We start from the raw sequence: 23,160 nt of genomic DNA, 5'->3' as shown, positions 1-23,160 counted from the left end.
GAAGCTGCTGTTGTTTAGTTGCTCAGTCACGTCTGACTCTTGTGACCCCATGGACTGTAGCCCGCCAGGCTCCTCTGTCCACGGGATTTCTTAGGCAAGATTACTAGAGTGGGTTGCCATTTCCTTCTCCAGGGGATCTTTCCGATCCAGGGATCAAGTCCTTGTCTCCTGCATTGGCAGGTGGACTCTTTTACCACTGAGCCATCAGGGAAGCCCTTGAGGTAGTTACTACTTGTTAAACCAAAATGCCAAGCCTATCAAAGGCATGACATGACAAGGCCCAGTCTTTGAATGTATGATGCAAAGCCTTACTTGTCTTTGTAAATGAAGTTTTATTGGAGCATAGCCTTATTGTCCATCTACATATGCTCAAAATTCTCCAAGCCAGACTTCAGCAATACCTGAACCGTGAACTCCCTGACGTTCAAGCTGGTTTTAGAAAAGGCAGAGGAACCAGAGATCAAATTGCCAACATCCGCTGGATCATGGAAAAAGCAAGAGAGTTCCAGGAAAACATCTATTTCTGCTTTATTGACTATGCCAAAGCCTTTGACTGTGTGGATCACAATAAACTGTGGAAAATTCTGAAAGAGATGGGAATACCCGACCACCTAACCTGCCTCTTGAGAAATCTGTATGCAGGTCAGGAAGCAACAGTTAGAACTGGACATGGAACAACAAACTGGTTCCAAATAGGAAAAGGAGTATGTCAAGGCTGTATATTGTCACTCTGCTTATTTAACTTCTATGCAGAGTACATCATGAGAAACGCTGGACTGGAAGAAACACAAGCTGGAATCAAGATTGCTGGGAGAAATATCAATAACCTCAGATATGCGGATGACACCACCCTTATGGCAGAAAGTGAAGAGGAGCTAAAAAGCCTCTTGATGAAAGTAAAAGAGGAGAGTGAAAAAGTTGGCTTAAAGCTCAACATTCAGAAAACGAAGATCATGGCATGTGGTCCCATCACTTCATGGGAAGTAGATGGGGGAACAGTAGAAACAGTGTCAGACTTTATTTTTTTGGGCTCCAAAATCACTGCAGATGGTGATTGCAGCCATGAAATTAAAAGATGCTTACTCCTTGGAAGAAAAGTTATGACCAACCTAGATAGTATATTCAAAAGCAGAGACATTACTTTGCCGATTAAGGTCCGTCTAGTCAAAGCTGTGGTTTTTCCTGTGGTCATGTATGGATGTGAGAGTTGGACTGTGAAGAAGGCTGAGCGCCAAAGAATTGATGCGTTTGACCTGTGGTGTTCGAGAAGACTCTTGAGAGTCCCTTGGACTGCAAGGAGGTCTAACCAGTCCATTTTGAAGGAGATCAACCCTGGGATTTCTTTGGAAGGAATGATGCTAAAGCTGAAGCTCTAGTACTTTGGCCACCTCATGCGAAGAGTTGACTCATTGGACAAGACTCTGATGCTGGGAGAGATTGGGGGCAGGAGGAGAAGGGGACGACCCAGGATGAGATGGCTGGATGGCATCATGGACTTGATGGACGTGAGTCTGAGTGAACTCCGGGAGATGGTTATGGACAGGAAGGCCTGGCGTGCTGCGATTCATGGGGTTGCAAAGAGTCGGACACGACTGAGCGATTAAACTGAACTGAGCATATTATATTTGGCTTTTTTGCACTACAGTGGGAGAGTTGAGTCATAGTGACAGATTGTACGGCCCCTTAAAGCTAAGCCCTTTGCAGAAAAGGTTTGCTAACTCCTAATATAGCGGTACAAATTATTTGCTTTTGGGGAAGGATTCTCAAAACTTTTTTAAGATATAGATAAAATTCTGAATGTTTTTAGTTATGACTATGTTGATATCTTGATTATGACTATATTTATATTGATTATGTAAAGATCCTGAAATGAAATTTGGTAATGTCAGGGACCTTCTGTAAGTAAAGAAGTTCCTGAACTTAGAAATAGAGCCACCTGTGTTTTTAGGTGGCCTTTGATGAGTCCTTGGAAACACTAACAGAAACATAAGAGTCCCAGGATCTGAAACTCTTATTTTGGTTATATTTTACTAAGGACTGGTATACTGATAAAGTTTTAATTAGGAAATTCCCTGGTGGTCCAGTGGTTAGGACTCTGTGCTTTCACTGACGCAGGTCTGTGTTCGATCCCTGGTTGGGGAACTAAGATCCTGCAAACTGTGCAGCATGGAAGGAAAAGGAAAAAGTTTTAATTAACCTTTGTGCACTGTTCATTTAAAAAAACCAGTTCTCTGTTTATAGAAACATGAGAGTTACTTCACGAAACAAACACAAAAACAACAGATAAAGAGAAAAGATGAACAGGGAGAAAAAGGTGCCATAACTATGTGGGTTGATTCAGCTTGACTAAGGGACATTAAAATAAACCCATATCCTAAGGGAAAAAAAGAAGATATAATATTTCTGGAATAGCCAATAGCCGTACTTCCACAGACGTTTGAAGACAGAGTGCATCTCTTTGTTCTGTATGTGAGGGCTAAGACTAGGCATTAACATTTTTCACTAACATTAGTACAGTGTTCTGTGCTCATTTGGGCTGCATTTCTAACATTATCGTATGTACAGTGGTGATTCTCTTATTGATGATCATTGTTCTTTAAATAGAGGTTTAAAAATGAAGTTCCACGTACTTTCTTTAAGCTGGCTATTATCTTCTTGATAACACTAGAAGGATCTCCAGTAGTATTAATCTGTTTTCAAAACAGTCTTCTTTGCAAGGTTTTCCCTTGGTTGAGTGGTGACAGACACTTCCTTCCCTAAGCCTCACCTGTCTCCTCCATCATCTGGGCTTTCTGATTTGAATACTTCATTCATATCCTAACAGGCGTTGCTGTCAGCAGTGGCCCCTTTGAGATGATGTTTTTCACAGAAGTGCACCAGCAAGGTTCCTATCTCACAGGAGTTTAGCCTTCTTTGGATGCTTAATGTCTAGGTACTTCTTTCTTTTGAATAACCCTGTGGGATGACATGGCGTTATAATTGACTGTTTCCCTTGTGGGGAACTGTCTTTGATGATAGTTTTCAGCAGTTCATTGGCGGAAGATAGCACATCTCACTGTGAGGGGAGGCTGCTTCACCTGTGACCTGCAGCTTTCACTGTTTTATCATTGTTCTCCCAGTCTTGCTTTGAAACTCACCTGCTTTGCTGACATCATGTTCCTCCACTTTGCAACTGCCTTGGGCTTCCCTGGTGGCTCAGTGGTAAAGAATCCCCCTGTGATGTGGGTTTGATCCCTGGGTCAGGACAATCCCCTGGAGGAGGAATGGCAACCCACTCCAGTATTCTTGCTTGGGAAAGCCCATGGGCAGAGGAGCCTGACGGGCTACAGTCCATGGGGTCACAAAGAGTCGGACACGACTGAGCGACTGAGCATCATATCATTGAAGGTGTCTGTCATCTTCTGTACCAGCCTGGTACTCAGTGGTCTCCTACACTGCGAATGACTTATCAGTCTACTGCACAGGGAGTTTCTCTAGTTTTTTATGTATGGTGTTTGTTTAAGTAACACAGTTCAGCTTCCCAGGAGCAACTTGGGTGTGCTGTGAGGTGTGGACATGCTGAGATCACGTCTTATGCACTTCCCTCCAACACTGTGTGCCATCACCTTCAACTCTCTATGCTCACTTTCTTTCTTCTCAGGTTTTTCCACATTTGAAGAACACATTTTCACCAACAGTGCTTGGAAGATGGTAGCAGTGATGCCCAGTACATTTATGCTGGGCACAAAGCATAATCTTTTAGGGACAAGAACTGAGATAATAACTGAATTGCCGTCTTTGTTACCTTACATAGATTTGTATGCAACTGAAAGCTTTCTTCTGGTGGATGTTCACAGGTCATTATAGAGTTTTTGATTTGGTCAGTGAATTTAGGGTAAAAAAAATATGTTACTACAGCAGATATTTTGAAAATGAGGACAGAAAATGAAGGATACTTGCATAATTTCTGTTTCTTTCACATAAACTCTTGAGTCCAGTGATGGCAGGTATCATTTCTCATAGACTCTCTTGTAACATCTGCTTCCAAGAACGCACCTAAATAATAGTAGGGTTGATGCATATATGACATTGGTAAAATAGCCTGAGGCCAGATCATGGAGTTTTCTGAAATTTTTTGGTTATCACTCTCTACATCTTGAAGAACGGTTTGAGATTATTTAATAGGGAAGGGGTAGGATCAGAATCATGCTTTAGAAAGTGTGATCATATAATGGCTTACAAGAGGAACTGGTCATAGCAAGAGGCTTGGAGAGTGCTTTTAGGAAGGAGGGACGAGGGTGGGGTCAGAGTGATCTTGACCCCAGAGTGGTCATGATCCCCATTGGGTGTTTTTCTGAACTAACTGAAATAGCAGTTCTCAAATTTTGGCCTTTTCAGCACCTATTTATACTTGTAAGAATTTATTGTGGACCTCAAAGAGCTGTTGTTCATGTGGGTTGTATCTATCCTTGTTTATTGTATTAGAAATGAAAACTGAGAAGGTTTAAAAATATTTAAATCATTAAAAAGAATCTGTTATGTAATATTCATATTTTTCTTAAAATAATTACTGTATTTTCCTAAACACAAAATTTAGTGAGAGAAGTGGCGTTTTTTAATGGGTTTTTCAAGTCACTAGTGTCTCAGGGTTAACAGTCACTTAGTCATATCCAAGTGACTGTCCTCTTTGTGGCCCATGGACTATATAGCTTGCCAGGCTCCTCTGCCCATGCAATTCTCACTAATGTCTAGCTTAAATAGAAACCCCTTTCCAGAATCTTGTATCTGCTTTTTGCGTTTAATCTGTTGTGATATCATGTAGCCTTCTGCACACTCTACCTTACACACATGGGAGAATGAGAGTGAAAAAGGAGAATAATGTCTTGGTATAGTTGTGATAGTGGCTTTGATGCCACAGACCCAGTGGCCTTTGGACAGCATTGTGAAAGCCTCTGTTGTAAGACATTTAGCAGGAGACTCCTTCCCTGATCTCACTCTATGTAAATGATGCGGGCATCTTAAGGCAAGGTAACAGTTTTCCATTCTTGTTCATATTAGACCTTCAGGTCACTGTGTCCCTGATAGGAACCTCTGAGACCTAATGACATTATGACACAGTAGTTCTCCAAGAAGTCATGGAGTTATTTGGGGGAGCATCAACCATAAATTCTGACATAAAACTCTGGCAAAATTTTTTAAGCAGAAAATAGACTTGGGGTGTAAACTCAAGTGCCTGCATCTTAAGACATATAAAATATTTTAAAGTGTGTTTGTAAGATTTTCCTTTCATATTAATTTGCTAGTCTATTGTCATCCATGTATTTATTAATAGATAATTGATAGAAAATTCAAAGCTGTTTGAAAAATACAGTGACAAACCTTAAAAAGACAAAAAATTACATCTTTTACTGCATATTTCTTCATGAGAGCTGGGGAATTTTTTCTTATTTTTGCTATGGATGTACTGGATAGATGGATGTGTGTTTATGTACTCTTTCTAGTTTCCCATTTTTTTTTAATAGTCTATGATTATAAGTGCATAACTTTTTTAGGTAAAAATTACCTTTTTGTTAATACAAGTATTATAAAAATGATGAAAAGCATTAAATGCCAGAGAAATTTGAAATCACTCATAATCCTGGCATTTGGAAACAAGAGCTGTCCCAAGAGTTTAGTGTCTTCCCTTCCATTGCCTTTTCTTTGTTTAGTGCTCAGTAGTTGTATTGTTTTGAACAGGTGTGGTATCCTGGTGAACACAGTTTGGTTTTGTCTCTTCTCCCTCTCACTTTAGCACATAGTGAATGCTTTGCCATGATTACAGATGTTCTTCAACGGGATGATTTAACTAACGTTCATTGTATCTCTCATTTTTATTGGTAGGATGATTTTCTTGAGCAGAGGAAGCATATAAATCTAAGGTGGAGAGGGATGCTGGGGGCCACAGAGCAAGGAAGGTATGACAGTTCCTAGGGTTAGGGTAGGGTTGGCCCATGATGCACTGAGGGGTGACCAGCTCGTCACTAAACCATGAGGCACTTTAACCTCTGTTAACCCACTGCTAATAGAGGCACTTTGCCACCAACATTGCCTCATTTCCTGCCTTTTCTCCACAGAAAAACAGAAAGCGGTATTAAATAGCATGGAATATTTGGCCTGTTTACTTATATAATAATCCATGTCTGCCATCCCTAGCTGTGACTTTCAGGAAAACTGTTGTTGCCTTAGAGGCTGTAAAGGGAAAGGATTGAGTTAACAGCTGTCTGAGGTTCCTCTCAGCTTAAATGTGTTTGCTTTATTTTAAGTAACATTTCTTCGAGAAGGTGAACTGAAGTCTTAGATAAGGAATTTTTTTTGAGTTCTAGATTTCTTTTATATTATAACTTTGTCAAGAACCCCTTTAGAAGAATACTAGCTGAAGCATAGGAATCTTTTTATACTAAGATTTTAGTCTAACTGGCATTTAACCTTGCAGATGACTCTTTTATCTTCCTGCAATTCAGTTAATTTGCTCAGTCATGTCCAACTCTCTGCAACTCCATGGACTGCAGCAAGCCAGCCTTCCCTGTCCATCACCAAATCCTGGAGCTTGCTCAAACTCATGTCCATTGAGTCCATGATGGCATCCAACCATCTCATCCTCTGTCGTCCCCTTCTGCTCCTGGCTTCAATCTTTCCCAGATCAGGGTCTTTTCCAGTGAGTCAGTTCTTTGCATCAGGTGGCCAAAGTACTGGAGTTTCAGCTTCAGCTTCAGTCCTTCCAATGAATATTCAGGACTGATTTCCTTTAGGATGGACTGGTTGGATCTCCTTGCAGTCCAAGGGATTCTCAAGAGTCTTTTCCAACACCACAGTTCAAAAGGATCAACTCTTCAATGCTCAGCTTTGTGGTCCAGCTCTCAAATCCATACATGACTACTGGAAAAATCATAACTTTGACTAGATGGACCTTTGTCAACCAAGTTATGTCTCTGCTTTGTAATATGCTGTCTAGGTTGGTCATAACTTTTCTTCTAAAGGAGCAAGCATCTTTTAATTTCATGGCTGCAGTCACCATCTCCAGTGATTCTGGAGCCTGAGAAAAGAAAGTCTGTCAGTGTTTCCATTGTTTACCCATCTGTTTGCCATGAAGTGATGGGACTGGATGCCATGATCTTAGTTTTTTATATGTTGAGTTTTAAGCCAACTTTTTCACTCTCTTCTTTCCCTTTCATCAAGAGGCTCTTTAGTTCTTCACTTTCTGTCATAAGGGTGGTATCATCTGCGTATCTGAGGTTATTGATATTTCTCTTGGCAATTTTGATTCCAGCTTGTTCTTCATCCAGCACGGCATTATGCATGATGTACTATGCATATAAGTTACATAAGGAGGGTGACAATATACAGCCTTGATGTACTCCTTTCCCAGTTTTGAACCAGTCTGTGGTTCTATGTCCAGTTCTAGCTGCTGAATCTTGACCTGCATACAAATTCCTCAAGAGGCAGGTCAGGTGGTCTGGTATTCCCATCTCTTGAAGAATTTTCTGCAGTTTGTTATGCTCCACACAGTCAAAGGCTTTGGTGTAGTCAATAAAGCAGAAGTAGATGTTTTTTTAGAACTCTCCTGCTTTTTAGTTAATTCACGGATGTTGGCAATTTGATCTGTGGTTCCTCTGCCTTTTCTAAATCCAGCTTGAACATCTGGAAATTCTCGGTTCATGTACTGTTGAAGCCTTGCTTGGAGAATTTTGAGCATTACTTTGCTAGCGTGTGAGATGAGTTCAACTGTGCAGTAGTTTGAGCATTCTTTTGCATTGCCTTTCTTTGAGATTGGAATGAAAGCTGACTTTTTCCAGTCGTGTGGCCACTGCTGAGTTTTCCAAATTTGCTGGCATATTGAGAGCAGCACTTTAATAGCATCATCCTTTAGGACTTGAAATAGCTGAGCAGGAATTCTATCACCTCCACTAGCTTTGTTTGTAGTGTTGCTTCCTAAGGCCCACTTGACCTCGCACTCCAGGATATCTGGCTCTAGGTGAGTGATTACACCATTGTGGTTATCTGGGTCATTTAGCTCTTTTTTTTGTATAGTTCTGTAGTGCCACCTCTTAATATCTTCTGCTTCTGTTAGGTCCATACCATTTCTGTCCTTTATTGTGCCCATCTTTGAATGAAATGTTCCCTTGGTATCACTAATTTTCTTAAAGAGATCTCTAGTCTTTCCCATTCTATTGTTTTCCTCTATCTTTGCATTGATCACTGAGGAAGCCTTTCTTATCTCTACTTGCTATTCTTTGGAACTCTGCATTCAGATAGGTATATCTTTCCTTTTTTCCTTTGCCTTTAGTTGCTTTTTTTTTTTCACAGCTATTTATAAGGCCTCCGCAGACAACTATTTTACAATCATTTTGCCTTTTTTGCATTTCTTTTTCTTGAAAATGGTCTTGATCACTGCCTCTTTACAATGTCACGAACCTGCAGTGGGGTGGCTTAAATATGTTCATCCACCAGATGGTGCTGTTGGACAACAGATTTTTCTAAGGCTGCAGGTTTCTAAAATATTAAATATTTTAGATAAAATATTTAAACTGAGTCACCAGTGTCCTTTCCATTTTGTATTTTTATCATGTTAGGATATGAATTATTCCGAAATAAGGAGTATTTTGAAGCCAAAACACTAGCTGTATGTGTAATTTTCACATCCAAGGGAAAATACTGTCATTCTAGACATGCTTTCATGCTAAGAGAGAGCTATTGGCCTTGGATTATAACTTTTAGATTTTCATTTTGTGTTAAAGCTTCTATTTAATAAGAAATCATTGTCTGCCAGCATATTATGGCTTATCTTTAGTGAATGAAGTCTTAGCCTGATGATCTCAAGTTATGCCATCCAGATGGGGGTGTGTGTGTGTGTGTGTGTGTGTGTGTGTGTATGTGTAAAACAGTACTTCTATTCATTTGTCACATTGCATGTAGAATGTTCTATCAGTTGTGGAAGCTGTATTTTAAGAAGAGTATTGGTAGAGAATTGTTGATAGAAGAAGATTGAGCTGATTTGCTGGCTGACCTCAGAGTATATGACTGCTGACTCAAAGTGTCTGTCTTGCACATGAGAGAGTTAGGTGGGATCACTGTGGGGAGAAGCAGTTTTGGCTGTGGAAGTGCTAAATTGATAGAGACACAAATGAGTCCCACATAGAGTTCCATGCCTGAGGGGGAAAAGGGTGACAAGTCTGGCTGAGATGGAGAGTTTGGGTAGTTGCTTGCCTTTGCCAGCTTCTTAGCATTGGTTTCTCAAAATAAATCACCACCTGTCCGTGGGCTTTTGGTGTCACTGGGACAGTTAGTGTCATGAGTCCCAGGAGTATGATTCTAATTATGTTCTAAATAGGATTTTTTTAAAAAAAGAGCTATCACTAAAATTATAAAATGATTTTATTTAGTTTCTAGGTTTATACATTTAATTTTTAAAAAAACTATGTTTTGTATTTTCTAAATTAGAAAATATAGTTTAATATTCTGGCAAATTGTTAGTATTTTCTTTTTCGTTGAAGGAATAATGTTGAGCTTATGTATATGATATAGATTTTTTTCACTTATGAAAATGAAAATGAGACCATTGGCAATACCTTAGGTTGTTTTTCTTCATGAAGAATAGAAGGGTGTTATTTGAGCCCTCTGCCAGGTGTTATTCGAGCGTGTAAAATCTAAGATTGCTTTAAGTGCGAAACAGCATTAAAACAGCTAGAAGAAACAGGAAAAAGTAGATAAAGTCCTATTGGAATAGGGAGAAACAGATATATTCTTTATGTTAATTGTAATTGTCCTGGCATTAATAGTTGTGAAGAGGCTCAAGCCCTGCCCACATTTTGGTACTTTCAGAAGCTAAGTGGCTTAACTACTTCTTTAGTAGGATCACATTAACATCACAGACTCTGATAATGATATTACTTTCTTTCTTAGATCCATCAGAGAATGGGACAAGTTGGGGACCTGTGCATTTGATTATTAAGGAGGAAACGTATTAGACATTATTTTACTGTCAGTAGTAGTTCAGTTCAGTTGCTCAGTCAAGTCCGACTCTTTGCAACCCCATGGACTGCAGCACACCAGGCTTCCCTGTCCATCACCAAATCCTGGAGCTTACTCAAACTCATGTCTGTCAAGTGGGTGATGCCATCCAACCATCTCATCCTCTGTCGTCCCCTTCTCCTCCTGGCGTCAGTCTTTCCCAGCGTCAGGGTCTTTTCCAGTGAGTCAGTTCTTCCCATCAGGTGGTCAAAGTATTGGAGTTTCAGCTTCAGCTTCAGTCCTTCCAATGAATAGTCAGAACTGACTGCCTTTAGGGTGGACTGGTTGGATCTCCTTGCAGTCCAAGGGATTCTCAAGAGTCTCCTCCAACACCATAGTTCAAAAGCATCAGTTCTTCAGTGCTCAGCTTTCTTTATAGTCCAACTCTCAAATCCATACATGACTACTGGAAACACCATAGCCTTGACTAGACGGACCTTTGTGGACAAAGTAATGTCTCTGCTTTTTTGTTTGTTTGTTTTTAAAACAAGCTCTGGCCAGTTTTATTAAAGAAAAATTGTACATGATTTACTTTTCACCAGTCTGTTCTGGCATGCTTCGAATAATAATCAGAATCACCTGGATCAATGATAGCCAGTGTGCATACTCTGTAGTATTTTCCACATGCTGTGCCCAATTCAATGTTATTGCCACTGTAGTGATGGACACCAGTTTTGGCCAACATGGCGTAATACTCTATTTCAGATTTCCTCAAGGCTGGGCAGTTGTTGGCGAGGATGACCAGTTTCGCTTTGCTTTGTCTGATCATTTTCAGAGTCTGTTTGTACCCCAGCACATACTTTCCACTTTTCATAACCATCTGGAGCCTAGAGTTGATCGACTCCAGTGACTTTTTCGTCTTCTTTGCGGCCACCATCTTCCTGCCTTAGATGCGGGACGCCCCCAACCAAGAGCAGCCGCCAAGATGGCCGGGGAGCGAGAAAGGAAAGAATCTGTCTCTGCTTTTTAATATGCTGTCTAGGTTGGTCATAACTTTCCTTCCAAGGAGGAAGCATCTTTTAATTTCATGTCTGCAGTTACTATCTGCAGTGATTTTTGGAGCCCAAGAAAATAAAGTCTCTCATGGTTTCCATTGTTTTCCCATCTGTTTGCCATGAAGTGATCAGACCGGATGTCATGATCTTAGTTTTCTGAATGTTGAGCTTTAAGCCAGCTTTTCACTCTCACTTTCATCAAGAGGCTCTTTAGTTGTTCTTTGCTTTCTGCCATAAGGGTGGTGTCATCTGCATATCTGAGATTATTGATATTTCTCCCAGAAATCTTGAGATTCCAGCTTGTGCTTCATCCAGCCCAGTGCTTCTCATGATGTACTTTGCATATAAGTTAAATAATCAGGGTGACAGTATACAGCCTTGACGTACTCCTTTCCAGATTTGGAAATAGTCTGTTGTTCCATGTCTAGTTGTAACCGTTGCTTGTTGATTTCTCAGGAGGCAGGTCAGGTGGTCTGGTATTCCCATCTCTTTCAGAATTTTCCACAGTTTATTGTGATCCACCCAGTCAGAGGCTTTGGCATAGTCAATAAAGTAGAAATAGATGTTTTTCTGGAACTCTCTTGCTTTTTCGATGATCCAGTGGATGTTGGTAATTTGATTTCTGGTTCTTCTGCCTTTTGTAAATCCAGCTTGAACATCTGGAAGTTCACAGTTGATGTACTGTTGAAGCCTTGCTTGGAGAATTTTGAGCATTTGCTAGCGTGTGAGATGAGTTCAATTGTGTGGTAGTTTCAGCATTCTTTGGCATTGCCTTTCTTTGGGATTGGAATCAAAACAGACCTTTCTGAGTCCTGTGGCCACTGCTGAATTTTCCAAATTTGCTGGTGTATTGAGTGCAGCACTTTCACAGCATCATCTTTTAGGATTTGAAATAGCTCAACTGGAATTGCATCACCTCTACAAGCTTTGTTTGTAGTGATGCTTCCGAAGGCCCACTTGACCTCACATTCCTGGATGTCTGACTCTAGGTAAGTGATCACATCATCATAGTTATCTGGGTCGTGAAGATCTGTTTTGTATAGTTCTTATGTGCATGCTTGCCACCTCCTCTTAATAGCTTGTGCTTCTGTTAAGTCCATGCCATTTCTGTCCTTTATTGTGCCCATCTTTGCATGAAATGTTCCCTTGGTGTCTTTAATTTTCTTGAAGAGATCCTAGACTTTCCCATTCTATTGTTTTCCTCTGTTTCTTTGCATTGATCACTGAGGAAGGCTTTCTTATCTCTCCTTGCTGTTCTTTCGAACTCTGCCTCCATATCGGTATCCTTTTATTCTTTGCCTTTTGCATTAGGCAAAGGAGTCAGTAGTAGAGACCTTACCACAAATGGCAAACAGATTGTTTAGTTTTCATTAAAAATTTGAGGCAGGTGGTCTAGGGCCATGTTGCTTCTGTGATGCCATCAGAGACATGCACTCCTAGCAGTTACTTTTGCCACCTTCACTGTGACATACTTACCCTCGTGCTCTTGTGGTAGCTGCTCATTGTGTCTGAATGTCTGGTGAGGGAAAAAGGGCACAGGATTTGAGCCTGCTTAGACAGCCTCCTCAAAGCTTTCTCCTGGAACTCCTGCCCAGTTATTACCAGTTACATCTCATTGGCCAGAACCAGGCATAACTAGCCTTAGCTGTAACTACTTTGTTCTTTCAGTTAAGTGAGGTTCTATTAGTAAAGAAGGTAAAAATAGATACTACAAACATAGGCAATCTCTGTTGTAAAAGTGTATTAAGACAATGATTTTGAAGTACTGTGTTACACTGCAGTATAATACACTTCCAAGAGTTGAATTAGACAAAGGGCTTAGTAGTCTAGAAAATATGAATAAAAGTGAAAGTGTTAGTTGCTCAGTTGTGTCTAACTCTTTGCAGTCCTATGGAGTGTAGCCACTAGGCTCCTCTGTCCATGGGGCTCTCTAGGCAAGAATGCTGGAGTGAGTTGCCATTTCCTTCTCCAGGGCATCTTCCCAACCCAGATCTTCAGCACTGCAGACAGATTTGCTGTCTGAGCCACCTCGGAAACCTTAGTCTAGAAAATATGAATACATCAGTAAAAATTGTAGTGTTTTAAATTTCCTGTATTTACAAAGAACTTGTCAGTGTCTGGGTTTGGAATTTTAGTATTTTCTTAAATGTTGAGATGATCCTCTTTAAAGGAGAACAAGGCTTTTATGGTTCAGATTCCTTTTAGGATTTTCTGCAAGAGTCCTGTGTAGATGTATAAAATAAAGTCAACAAGTTATATTTATTATTTCTGTAAGTTTCTTTTTTTTTTTTTTTAATAGAATGCATGTCTGAGTAAATCCCTGAATCCTGCTCTTGGCCTCATGCAGTTTTTTTCAAATAATCTTTTTGATTGGTAGTCCTTAAAAGAAAAAAGGAAAATAGCAAATATAATGAACAAATTATTAACTTTCCCTTCCAGTCATTGGGGGATTGAGGGAAGTCTTTCCCTCCTTGATTATATAAAAGTTTAGAATTGATTTTCTGGCCATTGATTGGCTGTGAGGCTTCGGGCACAGTAATGCCAGCTCGGGTTAGAGTTTTCCATTGTCACCCTTGAATTCTGGTTACCCAGTAGTGAGCTGTGAGATCTTGGGTGAGGTATCTGACTTCTCCTAGGGCAGCTGTCTCATCTATAAAATGGCACTAATAATAGATCGTAGTTCTATTTATCACCTCATAGGGTAAAATGAGATGAATGAGTAAAACACCTAGGGCAAGGCCTGCTCCGTATTATGTACTGAAGAACAGCTGCAGCTGGCGGCAATAGTAAAGCAAAATGGGACGAAAATCCTGAAGCCCTAATGAAATGTTCACTAGCTGTTTCTACCAAGAGAATTATGAAGAATGCTGTTCTGCAATATTCATTTACTTAGAAGTCCAACCCACAGCCCAGCAGTTTATTCTTTCTACCATCTGTCGAAGCCTGTCATTTCAGAGCAGTGGAGGATATTTGTTTAGGGGTTACTACTAAAGAAAATGTGCCTGCTCTTTTCACGAGAAACACTGCTATCCTCTTGTCACTAAGACAAGGTGCCAGGGCAGAAATGGTACCTGGGATGTGACTTAGGAGATGTTCTCTTTTTCATGACTTTTTCTTTATCATATTTTTAGAATGTATTATCTCATTTTATATGTGAAACTTACATTTTAAAGCACAATGATACATTGAGTACCCCAAACCCACTATGCAGTCCCATAGCTAAAACATTACTGTTGTGCTGCTCATGGGATGCTCAGTCTACAGTCCGTCTTTGCTATCCCGTCCCATCACCATGAGTGGCCCTAACTTTGTGTTTGGTATCTTGCCTAAAAAAAAACCCAAAAGCAAATTTTGTTGTTGTTGAAATAGTTGATTTAGAATGTTTTTTTAGTTTCAGGTGTACAGCAGAGTGATTCAGTTATATATGTATGTATTCTTTTCCAAATTCTTTTGCATTTAATTGGTTACAGAATACTGAGCAGAGTTTCCTGTGCTACACAGTAGGTCCTTGTTGGTTGTCTGTTTTATTGGTAAATATAGCACTGGTGTACATGTCAATCCCAAACTTCCTAATTACCTCTCCCACCCACCCTTGCCCTCTAGTAACCATAAGTTTGTTCTCTAAGTCTCTGAATCTGTTTCTGTTTTGTAAATAAGTTCATTTGTATCATTTTTTTTTAAGATTCCACATGTAAGTGGTACTGTATATTTGTCTTTCTCAGTCTTACTTCACTCAGTATGACAGTCTGTAAGTCCATCCACGTTGCTGCAAATAAGATTTCATTCTTTTTAATGGCTGAGTAGTATTCCGTTTAATGTATGTATGACATTTTAGAAAATAATTGGTTAAATATACTTTTGGCTGTGTTGGGTCTGTGTTGCTGTGCGTGTGGGTTTTCTCTAGTTGCAGGGAGAGGGGTTTGCCCTCTGGTTGTGGTACATGGGCTTCTCACTGTGGTGGCTTTTCTTGTTGTGAAGCATGGGTTCTCAGTGCATGGGCTTCAGTAATTGTGACACGGGAGCTCAGTAGTTGTGGCTCCTGGGCTCTAGGACGCAAGCTCAGTAGTTGTGGTGCATGGGCTTAGTTGCTTTGCAGCACGATGGATCTTCCCTGCTCAGGTAGCCCATGTCTCCTGGATTGGCAGGTGGATTCTTTATCAGGGAACCACCAGGGAAGCCCCCTCATCGTCCTTATCTGTTCCTCTGTTGATGGACATCTGGATTGCTTCCATGTCTTGGCTATTGGAAACAGTGCTCCAGTGAACATGGGGTGCATGTATCCTTTGGACCATGTTTTTCCTCCAGTTGTATACCCAGGAGTAGGATTGCAGGATCATCTGGTAGCTCTGTTTTTAGACAGATGCATATTTTTAAACAACATATTTAGTTTAGCTTATTTTTGACTGTGTTAAAAGTATCACTTTGTTAGTCTTCTGAGACTATCCCAAACACTAAGTTTTCTGAGTTTATTCATATTATTTGTGCGCTATTTTTCACTCATTTCCATTGCTGAATGGCATTCCATTTTGTGAGTATATATTTTATTTTTTGTTATCCTGTTGGGATATTTTCTTTTTCTTTCTTCTTAAATATTGCTGCTATGAACCCATTCCTGTATATGATTTCTGGTGTACTATATATAGGTACTCTGAAGCACTTATCTAGGAATGAAAGTGCTGCCTCAGAGAGTATTCAGCTTGGTCAGATATTCTTGCCTTGTTTCTCAAAACTTTGTAGCAAAGTCTCCCCTTGCACTGTATAAGACAGCTTTACTGAGGTATAACTTGCATACCACAAAATCCACCCATGTTGAATGAATAATTCAATGATTTTTGTGTAACCATCACCACAGTCCAGGTTTAGAACACTTCTGTCACCTTCAAAAGCTTCCTCATGCTGACAGTATTCACTTGATCCTGTTCATCTTATTACTTACCAGCCTTTGACTTTGTAAGTCTTGTGGCTTTACAATATCTTGTTTGTGAATTTGCCTTTCTCTGACTATAAATAACTTAGAATATCTTGTCTTGTCTTTATTGATCATTTGTGTTTCTTGTTTTTTCCTCTACTTATTTTTCTGTTAGATTGTTTGATTTTTTTTTTCTTATTATATGGAGTTTTTAATGTATTCTGGATACCAAAACCATGCCAGTTACATTTGTGGAATTATTTGCTTATTTGCTTCAATTTTGTCTTGATCTTCCCAGACTTTTCTGTTTCTTTCATTTTTCCCTCTCTCTCTCTCTCTCTCTCTCTCTCTCTCTCTCTCTCTCTGTGTGTGTGTGTGTGTGTGTGTGTGAGAGAGAGAGAGAGAGAGGTAACAGGTTAATTTTAATTCTGCCATCTAAAGCTATATAATGGTATATCAGATTCATGGAACTATTGTACACAGTCAGTAAAGTGACAACGGTGCAATACCACTTAGTATCTCAGAATCAGGAATATACAATTTTGAATAGTTTAAACACAATCCACAGTCTTTAAAATCAGAAACCATCTGCAGTTATATAATTGTCAATTAAATGTTACCACTTAATAGTTGATATAGTAGTCTATATCTAGTAGGGAATGTTGAAAGCAGTTTTAGAGTCTCATCTTGTTGGACTCTGTTGGGAATGTTTATTGAATAGCTATGTGACTGGCCAAGATGGATAAACACAAGACAAGAACAAGTAAAGTTCTACCACGATTTCAGTAGTGTTCACTGTTTTCTTTGTCAGTTAAAAGTGAACAGCCAGAATTACAAACTTTACATATGTACAAGGCGTGCGGTAAAAGGATGTTTGTTTACAGGCATGTAAAAGTACTTTGTAACTAGTGTGATAAAATAATGTATAAAGATAAATAGCAAAAACAGTAATCGTCTGTGAATTTGCAGAATCAATTCCCTATTTTATATTACATGAAATAAAAGCAGTTTTAGTTTTCTTGAACTGCTTTTCTAGAAATACTTGGAAAGGAACACAGACAGAAATTATTATTTTTACCCTTGGACATGGCTGTAAAAATAGTTAGAAAATAAACCAAGGGGATTTCTCTGGTGGTCCATTGGTTAGGAATCTGCCTTGGAATTTGGAGGATGCAGGCTTGGAATCTGGCCTGGGACCTAAGATCCCACATGCCACCGAGCAGCTAAGTTTGTGCCTCCACAGCTAGAGAATCCATGTGCCACAACGGAAGATCCTTCATTATGCAACTAAGACCTGATGCAGCCAAATAAATAAGTAAATATTCAAGGGGAAAAGAAAACCACAACCAAGAATACTGGAATGCCTGAGTCCAGAATGAACCCAAATATTTGGCCATATAGAATATTATTGACTTCAAGAGTAGGAATAATAATGAAGGATTTATAAGCAGTTTTTAATCAATAAACATAAGAGGCATTTTGATGATTTTGCCACCGGAAAACAAAAGCTGTAGCATCACTAAAAGTTCTGAGAAGTCTGTTTTATATAGCTTCAACTCAGTTGAAAGTGTATTTATTTATATTTATTTAAGGTAACTAAAATTGGCATCAAATATATTTATAGATGGTATTTACAGTGTCTTAATGAACAGAGATTTAAATTTTAATGTCATTGGTTTCATCAGTGTTCTCTTTTAGTGACTTTATTTAGTTTTGTATTTTTCTCACTCCTGGGACTCTGAATACATGAACTATAGATGTTCCATCCTAAGTATTGCCTAACTTTAGTTTGCAGATACTTGGTCTCATCTTTCTGTGCTGTACTGTGTGTTTATGTCTTAAATTTTCTCTTCTAGATAAGTACTTCTCTTGTTTAATCCCTTCAGTCAGTTTTTAGTTTAATGATATATAAATGAAATGGTGTATCAGTGATATACTAGTGAAATGATATATTTCATTTGTAGAAGTCTACCGTGTCTTTGTGATTCCATTTTTAAATTTCTTTAAGCATTTCAAGTTCTTAAGCCTCTGAAAATTCTGATACCAGCAGTCCTTGGGGTGTGGAAGGGCCAGTTGTTTTTGTTAGCTTTCTCCCATGAGGTCTTACCTCCCTGTATTTGTGGTGATCTTCAGTTTTATGCTTTGGCTTGATCCTGATTTGTGGAAAATCTGTAAGTCAAAATGGAGGATGCTTTTCTCCCAGAAGGACTGGAGTTGTTTTTGCCTGGAACCAGAGATTTAAATAACTTCAAGGTCTCAATGGTCCAAACTCAAGGCAGGGGCCCCAAGCTCTCTATAATCTTTTATTTGATTGAGCACTTCCCTTCTTTTCTTCTCCATATTCCTTCTTGTCATACTCATAGTTACATTTTTAAAGTGAGAGTCTTTTTTTTATTATCATGTAGTACTTTTTGTTGCAGAAATTTTTTGTTTCTTCAAAACTTGTTCTACATTGGTTATTGACTAGACTTTCAGAAAGAAAAGAAAGCACTGCTGTAAAATTTTGTAGGTATTTTGGTGTATAAAAATGCAAAAAGGAAAAGAGGTCTGTTTTTAAAGTAAAAAGTTTGGAGAATGTGAGATATTTTCATGGAAAGGAAGCAGCAAAAAGAGCTATCGTGTCACACATTGTAATTAACTTTAAAGCAAAATGAATTTCACATGAGTCTAATTTTGTTCTTTTGTGTAAAGATCCTAAGGAAACCCTCTATTTTAAATGTGACCAAGGCTCTCATTTTAGTTATTGAAAGATTCAGTCTTCCCACATTACTGTGTGAAATGGATTGAATTTTGAAGTTTTTAGAACAACCAAGTTTTATTTTTCTTTCCTCATGTGTATTACCTTTGAAACTTCAAGGGCTTATTGCAGCCTTATGAATTGGTGGCAGTAATTTACATTAGCCTATCTTTAAAGTAAGTTGAGATTTGAAAGAAGGTCTTCTATTTGGATCATGTTACTCTATTAGGTGTTAGCTGGGCTGCAGGAAGGGTCATAGAAAGGGATGGTGAAAGCCAAATGAGGACAAGCGTAATCTTGTAAAAAGTGATAAATAAAAGTATCTGAAAATTTTAGTGAGAAACTTTAATAATTTCTTTTAGTGTTTTCTCAGAGTTTTATAACACCTGGGAGGTGACTCTTTTCTTATTTTAATGATTAGCTTTTTAAATGAAAATTTTTTCATAAATTTATATATTTCAGAAATTTTTTGGGGGTCACTTTGGGTTCCCCTTAGAGCTGGGCATGTGGCAGTGAAACTCAGGAGAGAGATGAAGGCTCAAAGCATTGTTTGGAAAGAGCTGCGTGGGGATAACGTTGTAGGTGCTGAGGATGATGGCAGGTGGGGTGGGGAGGAGAAACATGTGGGTTGGATGGGGACATTGTTGAGGAAAGATATTAATGTCTTATGTAAACAAGGTCTTGTGATCAAGTAACATTTGGGAAATCTAGAGTTAAAGCAGAGTTAAACAGGCTTCCTTATAGCATGACCTCTTAGAAACTTCAGAGTACCTGCTGGCACTGTGACTTTATAAGAGGAGGAGAAAAGGAGACCAACATTTTTTGACCATAGCCTCTTGTAGGAGTAATGTTCATTAGAAATATTTTAGGGAGAACTAGTTTGCTGTGATTTTTGCAATATTTCTCTGTATTAGATGGGAGGGCTCCTTACTGGTTTGGTTTCTAATGTGGCATATTGCTTCCCTGTGTTGCTTCAATTTCCTAGTGACCTAGCACAGTCAACTAGAGCATTCTAGATGCTCATAGTCCCAAAAAGAAGGACCTCCTTGGCCTGGATGTGCCCTGTGTAGTGACCCAGGCCCAGAGCTCAAGGGTGTGAATTCAGACTTAGCACGGTCTTTCTATGTAGGTTTATAGAGGCATCGTTCATGCTAATGCTAGCATGGGGGTACTTACTTCCTCTGTGAAGTCCAAAACCTGATCCTAAAACAGATCCTGAGTGGCTATCAGTTCAGTTCAGCTCAGTTTAGTCGCTCAGTCGTGTCCGACTCTTTGCGACCCCATGAATCACAGCACGCCAGGCCTCCCTGTCCATCACCAACTCCCGGAGTTCATTCAGACTCGCGTCCATTGAGTCAGTGATGCCATCCAGCCATCTCATCCTCGGTCGTCCCCTTTTTCTTCTGCCCCCAATTCCTCCCAGCATCAAAGTCTTTTCCAGTGAGTCAACTCTTCGCATGAGGTGGCCAAAATACTGGAGTTTCAGCTTTATCATCATTCCTTCCAAAGAAATCCCAGGGTTGATCTCTTTCAGAATGGACTGGTTGGATGTCCTTGCAGTCCAAGGGACTCTCAAGAGTCTTCTCCAGCACCACAGTTCAAAAGCATCAATTATTTGGTGCTCAGCCTTCTTCACAGTCCAACTCTCACATCCATACATGACTACTGGAAAAACCATAGCCTTGACTAGATGGACCTTAGTCGGCAAAGTAATGTCTCTGCTTTTGAATATGCTATCTAGGTTGCTCATAACTTTTCTTCCAAGGAGTAAGTGTGTTTTAATTTCATGGCTGCAATCACCATGGTAATGAAAATTTAGGAGTTCTTTCAGATTACTGTCTGATTCTTGTTAGATTGATGATACAGAGATTGAAAAGAAGGATCCTTGATAAACTTCTCATTTACACATACGTGCACAGATTATGGTCCAATGGTGAATTATTTCAGTAAACCAGGCAGAGACAGGGTAAATAGACACAACAGAGCAGGGCATGTCTAGAATGCACTGGGTTATTGGGGTGAAGGGAAATGGGGACCAGGGAGGAAACATTTGCTCAGTGGAGGTCAGGTGAGTTGCAAATACTGCTCAAGCACCTGTTGGACATTGTATGCTGCTGCTGCTAAGTTGCTGCCGTCATGTCCGACTCTGTGCAACCCCATAGAGCCAGCCCACCAGGCTCCCCCGTCCCTGGGATTCTCCAGGCAAGAACACTGGAGTGGGTTGCCATTTCCTTTTCCAGTGGATGAAAGTGAAAAGTGAAAGTGAAGTTGCTCAGTCGTGTCCGACTCTTCGTGACCCCATGGACTGCAGCCAGCAGGCTTCTCCGTCCATGGGATTTTCCAGGCAAGAGTACTGGAGTGGGGTGCCATTGCCTTCTCCATGGACACTGTATGGAAGAGCCTTATTCGAGGGGATGGAGTCTGGGAAGAGGCATTTTTCTGTGAACGTGCATTGGTGTATAGACTTTCTGAAGAGACTTGATGGCTTTAAGCTTTGAATGGTTTGGCAGATTTCCAGCCTGTCACTGTGGGGCTTATTTGTAGTTGGTATCTTTCTGGAGACTACTTTTACACTAAATCAGTTCTGTCCCCAACCCTGAAGTGAAGCAACTTTTATTAGAAGCTTTGCCAGTGTTTGTGTAGGGTGACTGTATGCCTGGGTGGGAAGAATGTAGCAGTTTTATATGTTTGCCTGTCATAAATTTTAGCTCCTTGGATCTTTGTTGATTTTTAGTGCTGAGAGAAGAGGATGGTATATTGCATTTTCACATGATCAGAACTGAAAGCATAGAGTTTATAAGTGAAGGCCTAGAGTCAGAAAGATTCAGGCTTATCTTTGCCACCCACTGCTCTAGGAGTACTAGGTTTTCCATTTGTTCATTTGGGTATGACATTGCTTATGTTACAGGATTATTTTGAGTTGATGTAGGCTGCCATCTCTGGGGTCGCACAGAGTCGGACACGACTAAAGCGACTTAGCAGCAGTGTACATGTATGTGCAGTATAATGAGATAGACTGTGGTGTCACACTTCTCCCCAGTGACAAATGAGGTGTCCTCCTCGTCTGAATCTCTGAAGGAGACCTGGTGCTCTTTAGAGTTTGAGTAGAACCTGTCCTTCTAGGCAGCTAGCGAGTTCAGTCAGTAGTAGAGAGCAGACATTGGAGAAGGAATTTGGAAACACTAGGATTTATTCTCAGCCCCTTGTTATACCTGTTATTCTTAATATTTTAATAACCTCTTTTATTGAAATTATGTGACTTTTTATTTTAGCAAAAGAAATTAAGTTTTTACATCATGGCAACCTTGGCCCTTGCCCCTTGCCCAGAAGAAACTGATGCCAACATATTATTAATATTTGCCCATTAATGGGAAGAATTTCAGTAGTGAATTTCATAGGACCTTTTTTTTTTTTCTATCACTTTATCACGTGTTTGGCTTTTGTTTTGTTTCCAGTAAGATTTACTGGAGAATAGTGGAAACATTTATTTTGTCAGTTCTAAAATATAAGTTTTATTTTCTAAAGGTTTTTATGTCTTTTATCCTATTTAGTCCTCTGAGCAGCTCTGGGTGGGTACCTCATGCTTTCCCAAAGAAAGAATGGGAGCTCTGGAAATCGCAGTGATTTTTGCCCTCGGCAGTGGCAGAGCTGGAGCCATAATCTGGGTCATCTCCCATCACTCTTTATTCTCTTCCCTCATCCCTTTAGACCCACAGGTCTAGTCATGTCAAGGGATTCAGCCTGAGTTATTTCTGAAAGGTAATATCAGTCAGAAACAAAGATGAGACTTCTTCAAATGTAGGAATTTCAGAAGAATAGTTTGTTCCTAAATTTGCAAGCTCATTCAATTTAAAAATGATTCCTATAATATGGTGCTCATTTATTACTTCAGATTCATTGCCTCAATAATGACTTTTAAATAGGAGGACTCTATTATTAGAGTGATTGGACTGAAGTCTGATTGGACTAGGGTTAAGAGATTGCATCACTATAAATAGAGTGAGATAAAATATTTTACATAATTTGAACTTTTATGAGGTCTCATAAGTTGGGACCTAGGATCTTTTCTAGAAGGATACTTAACTTTGAGCAATTTCCAAATAGCAAGCTTCCTGCTGTAGGTTTTAAGTTATAGAATGGCTGTCTTGGGGAGTTCTGGAATTAAGTGATTTCCCCCGATACTTTTCAGTTATATTACCTGAGGCACAACTTCATTAACTGCCCCATCAAAAATTTTCCTGACCCTAAAGCTCAAGTAAGTAAGATCAGTACATTGATTATATTGTCATCTAAAGACTATAATGAAAACAGAATAATGAAAATACTAGGCATGGTTATCTATGAGGCCTTGGCATAATTACTGGGGAGGGCCTTTTTGGTATACATAAATAAATTTAATGTCCCATGAGGAAGTTGAAATGGATTTAAAGACACTGCCATTTCATCGTGATTGCAAAAATGTGGGTCCAGTCACTGATATTTAGTATTTTATT

The 23,160-nt window shown here is 39.5% G+C and overlaps 2 protein-coding genes across 2 annotated transcripts in view; one reads left to right on the top strand and one right to left on the bottom strand.

Annotated features, from left to right (window-relative positions):
- KDM4C (lysine demethylase 4C) overlaps positions 1 to 23,160 on the top strand; it is a 401,440-nt gene that overhangs the window by 49,435 nt on the left and 328,845 nt on the right. The gene's annotated exons all lie outside the window — the stretch shown is intronic.
- On the bottom strand, positions 10,562 to 10,973 carry LOC128051991 (60S ribosomal protein L30-like). Its single transcript, XM_052644459.1, has one exon. It carries the CDS (start codon positions 10,901 to 10,903, stop codon positions 10,562 to 10,564), a length of 342 nt encoding a protein of 113 aa, XP_052500419.1. The 5' UTR covers positions 10,904 to 10,973.

Source organism: Budorcas taxicolor, chromosome 8 (assembly GCF_023091745.1).
Source record: "Budorcas taxicolor isolate Tak-1 chromosome 8, Takin1.1, whole genome shotgun sequence".
Lineage (NCBI taxonomy): Eukaryota > Metazoa > Chordata > Mammalia > Artiodactyla > Bovidae > Budorcas > Budorcas taxicolor.
This window is presented reverse-complemented; position numbering and strand designations above follow the sequence as displayed.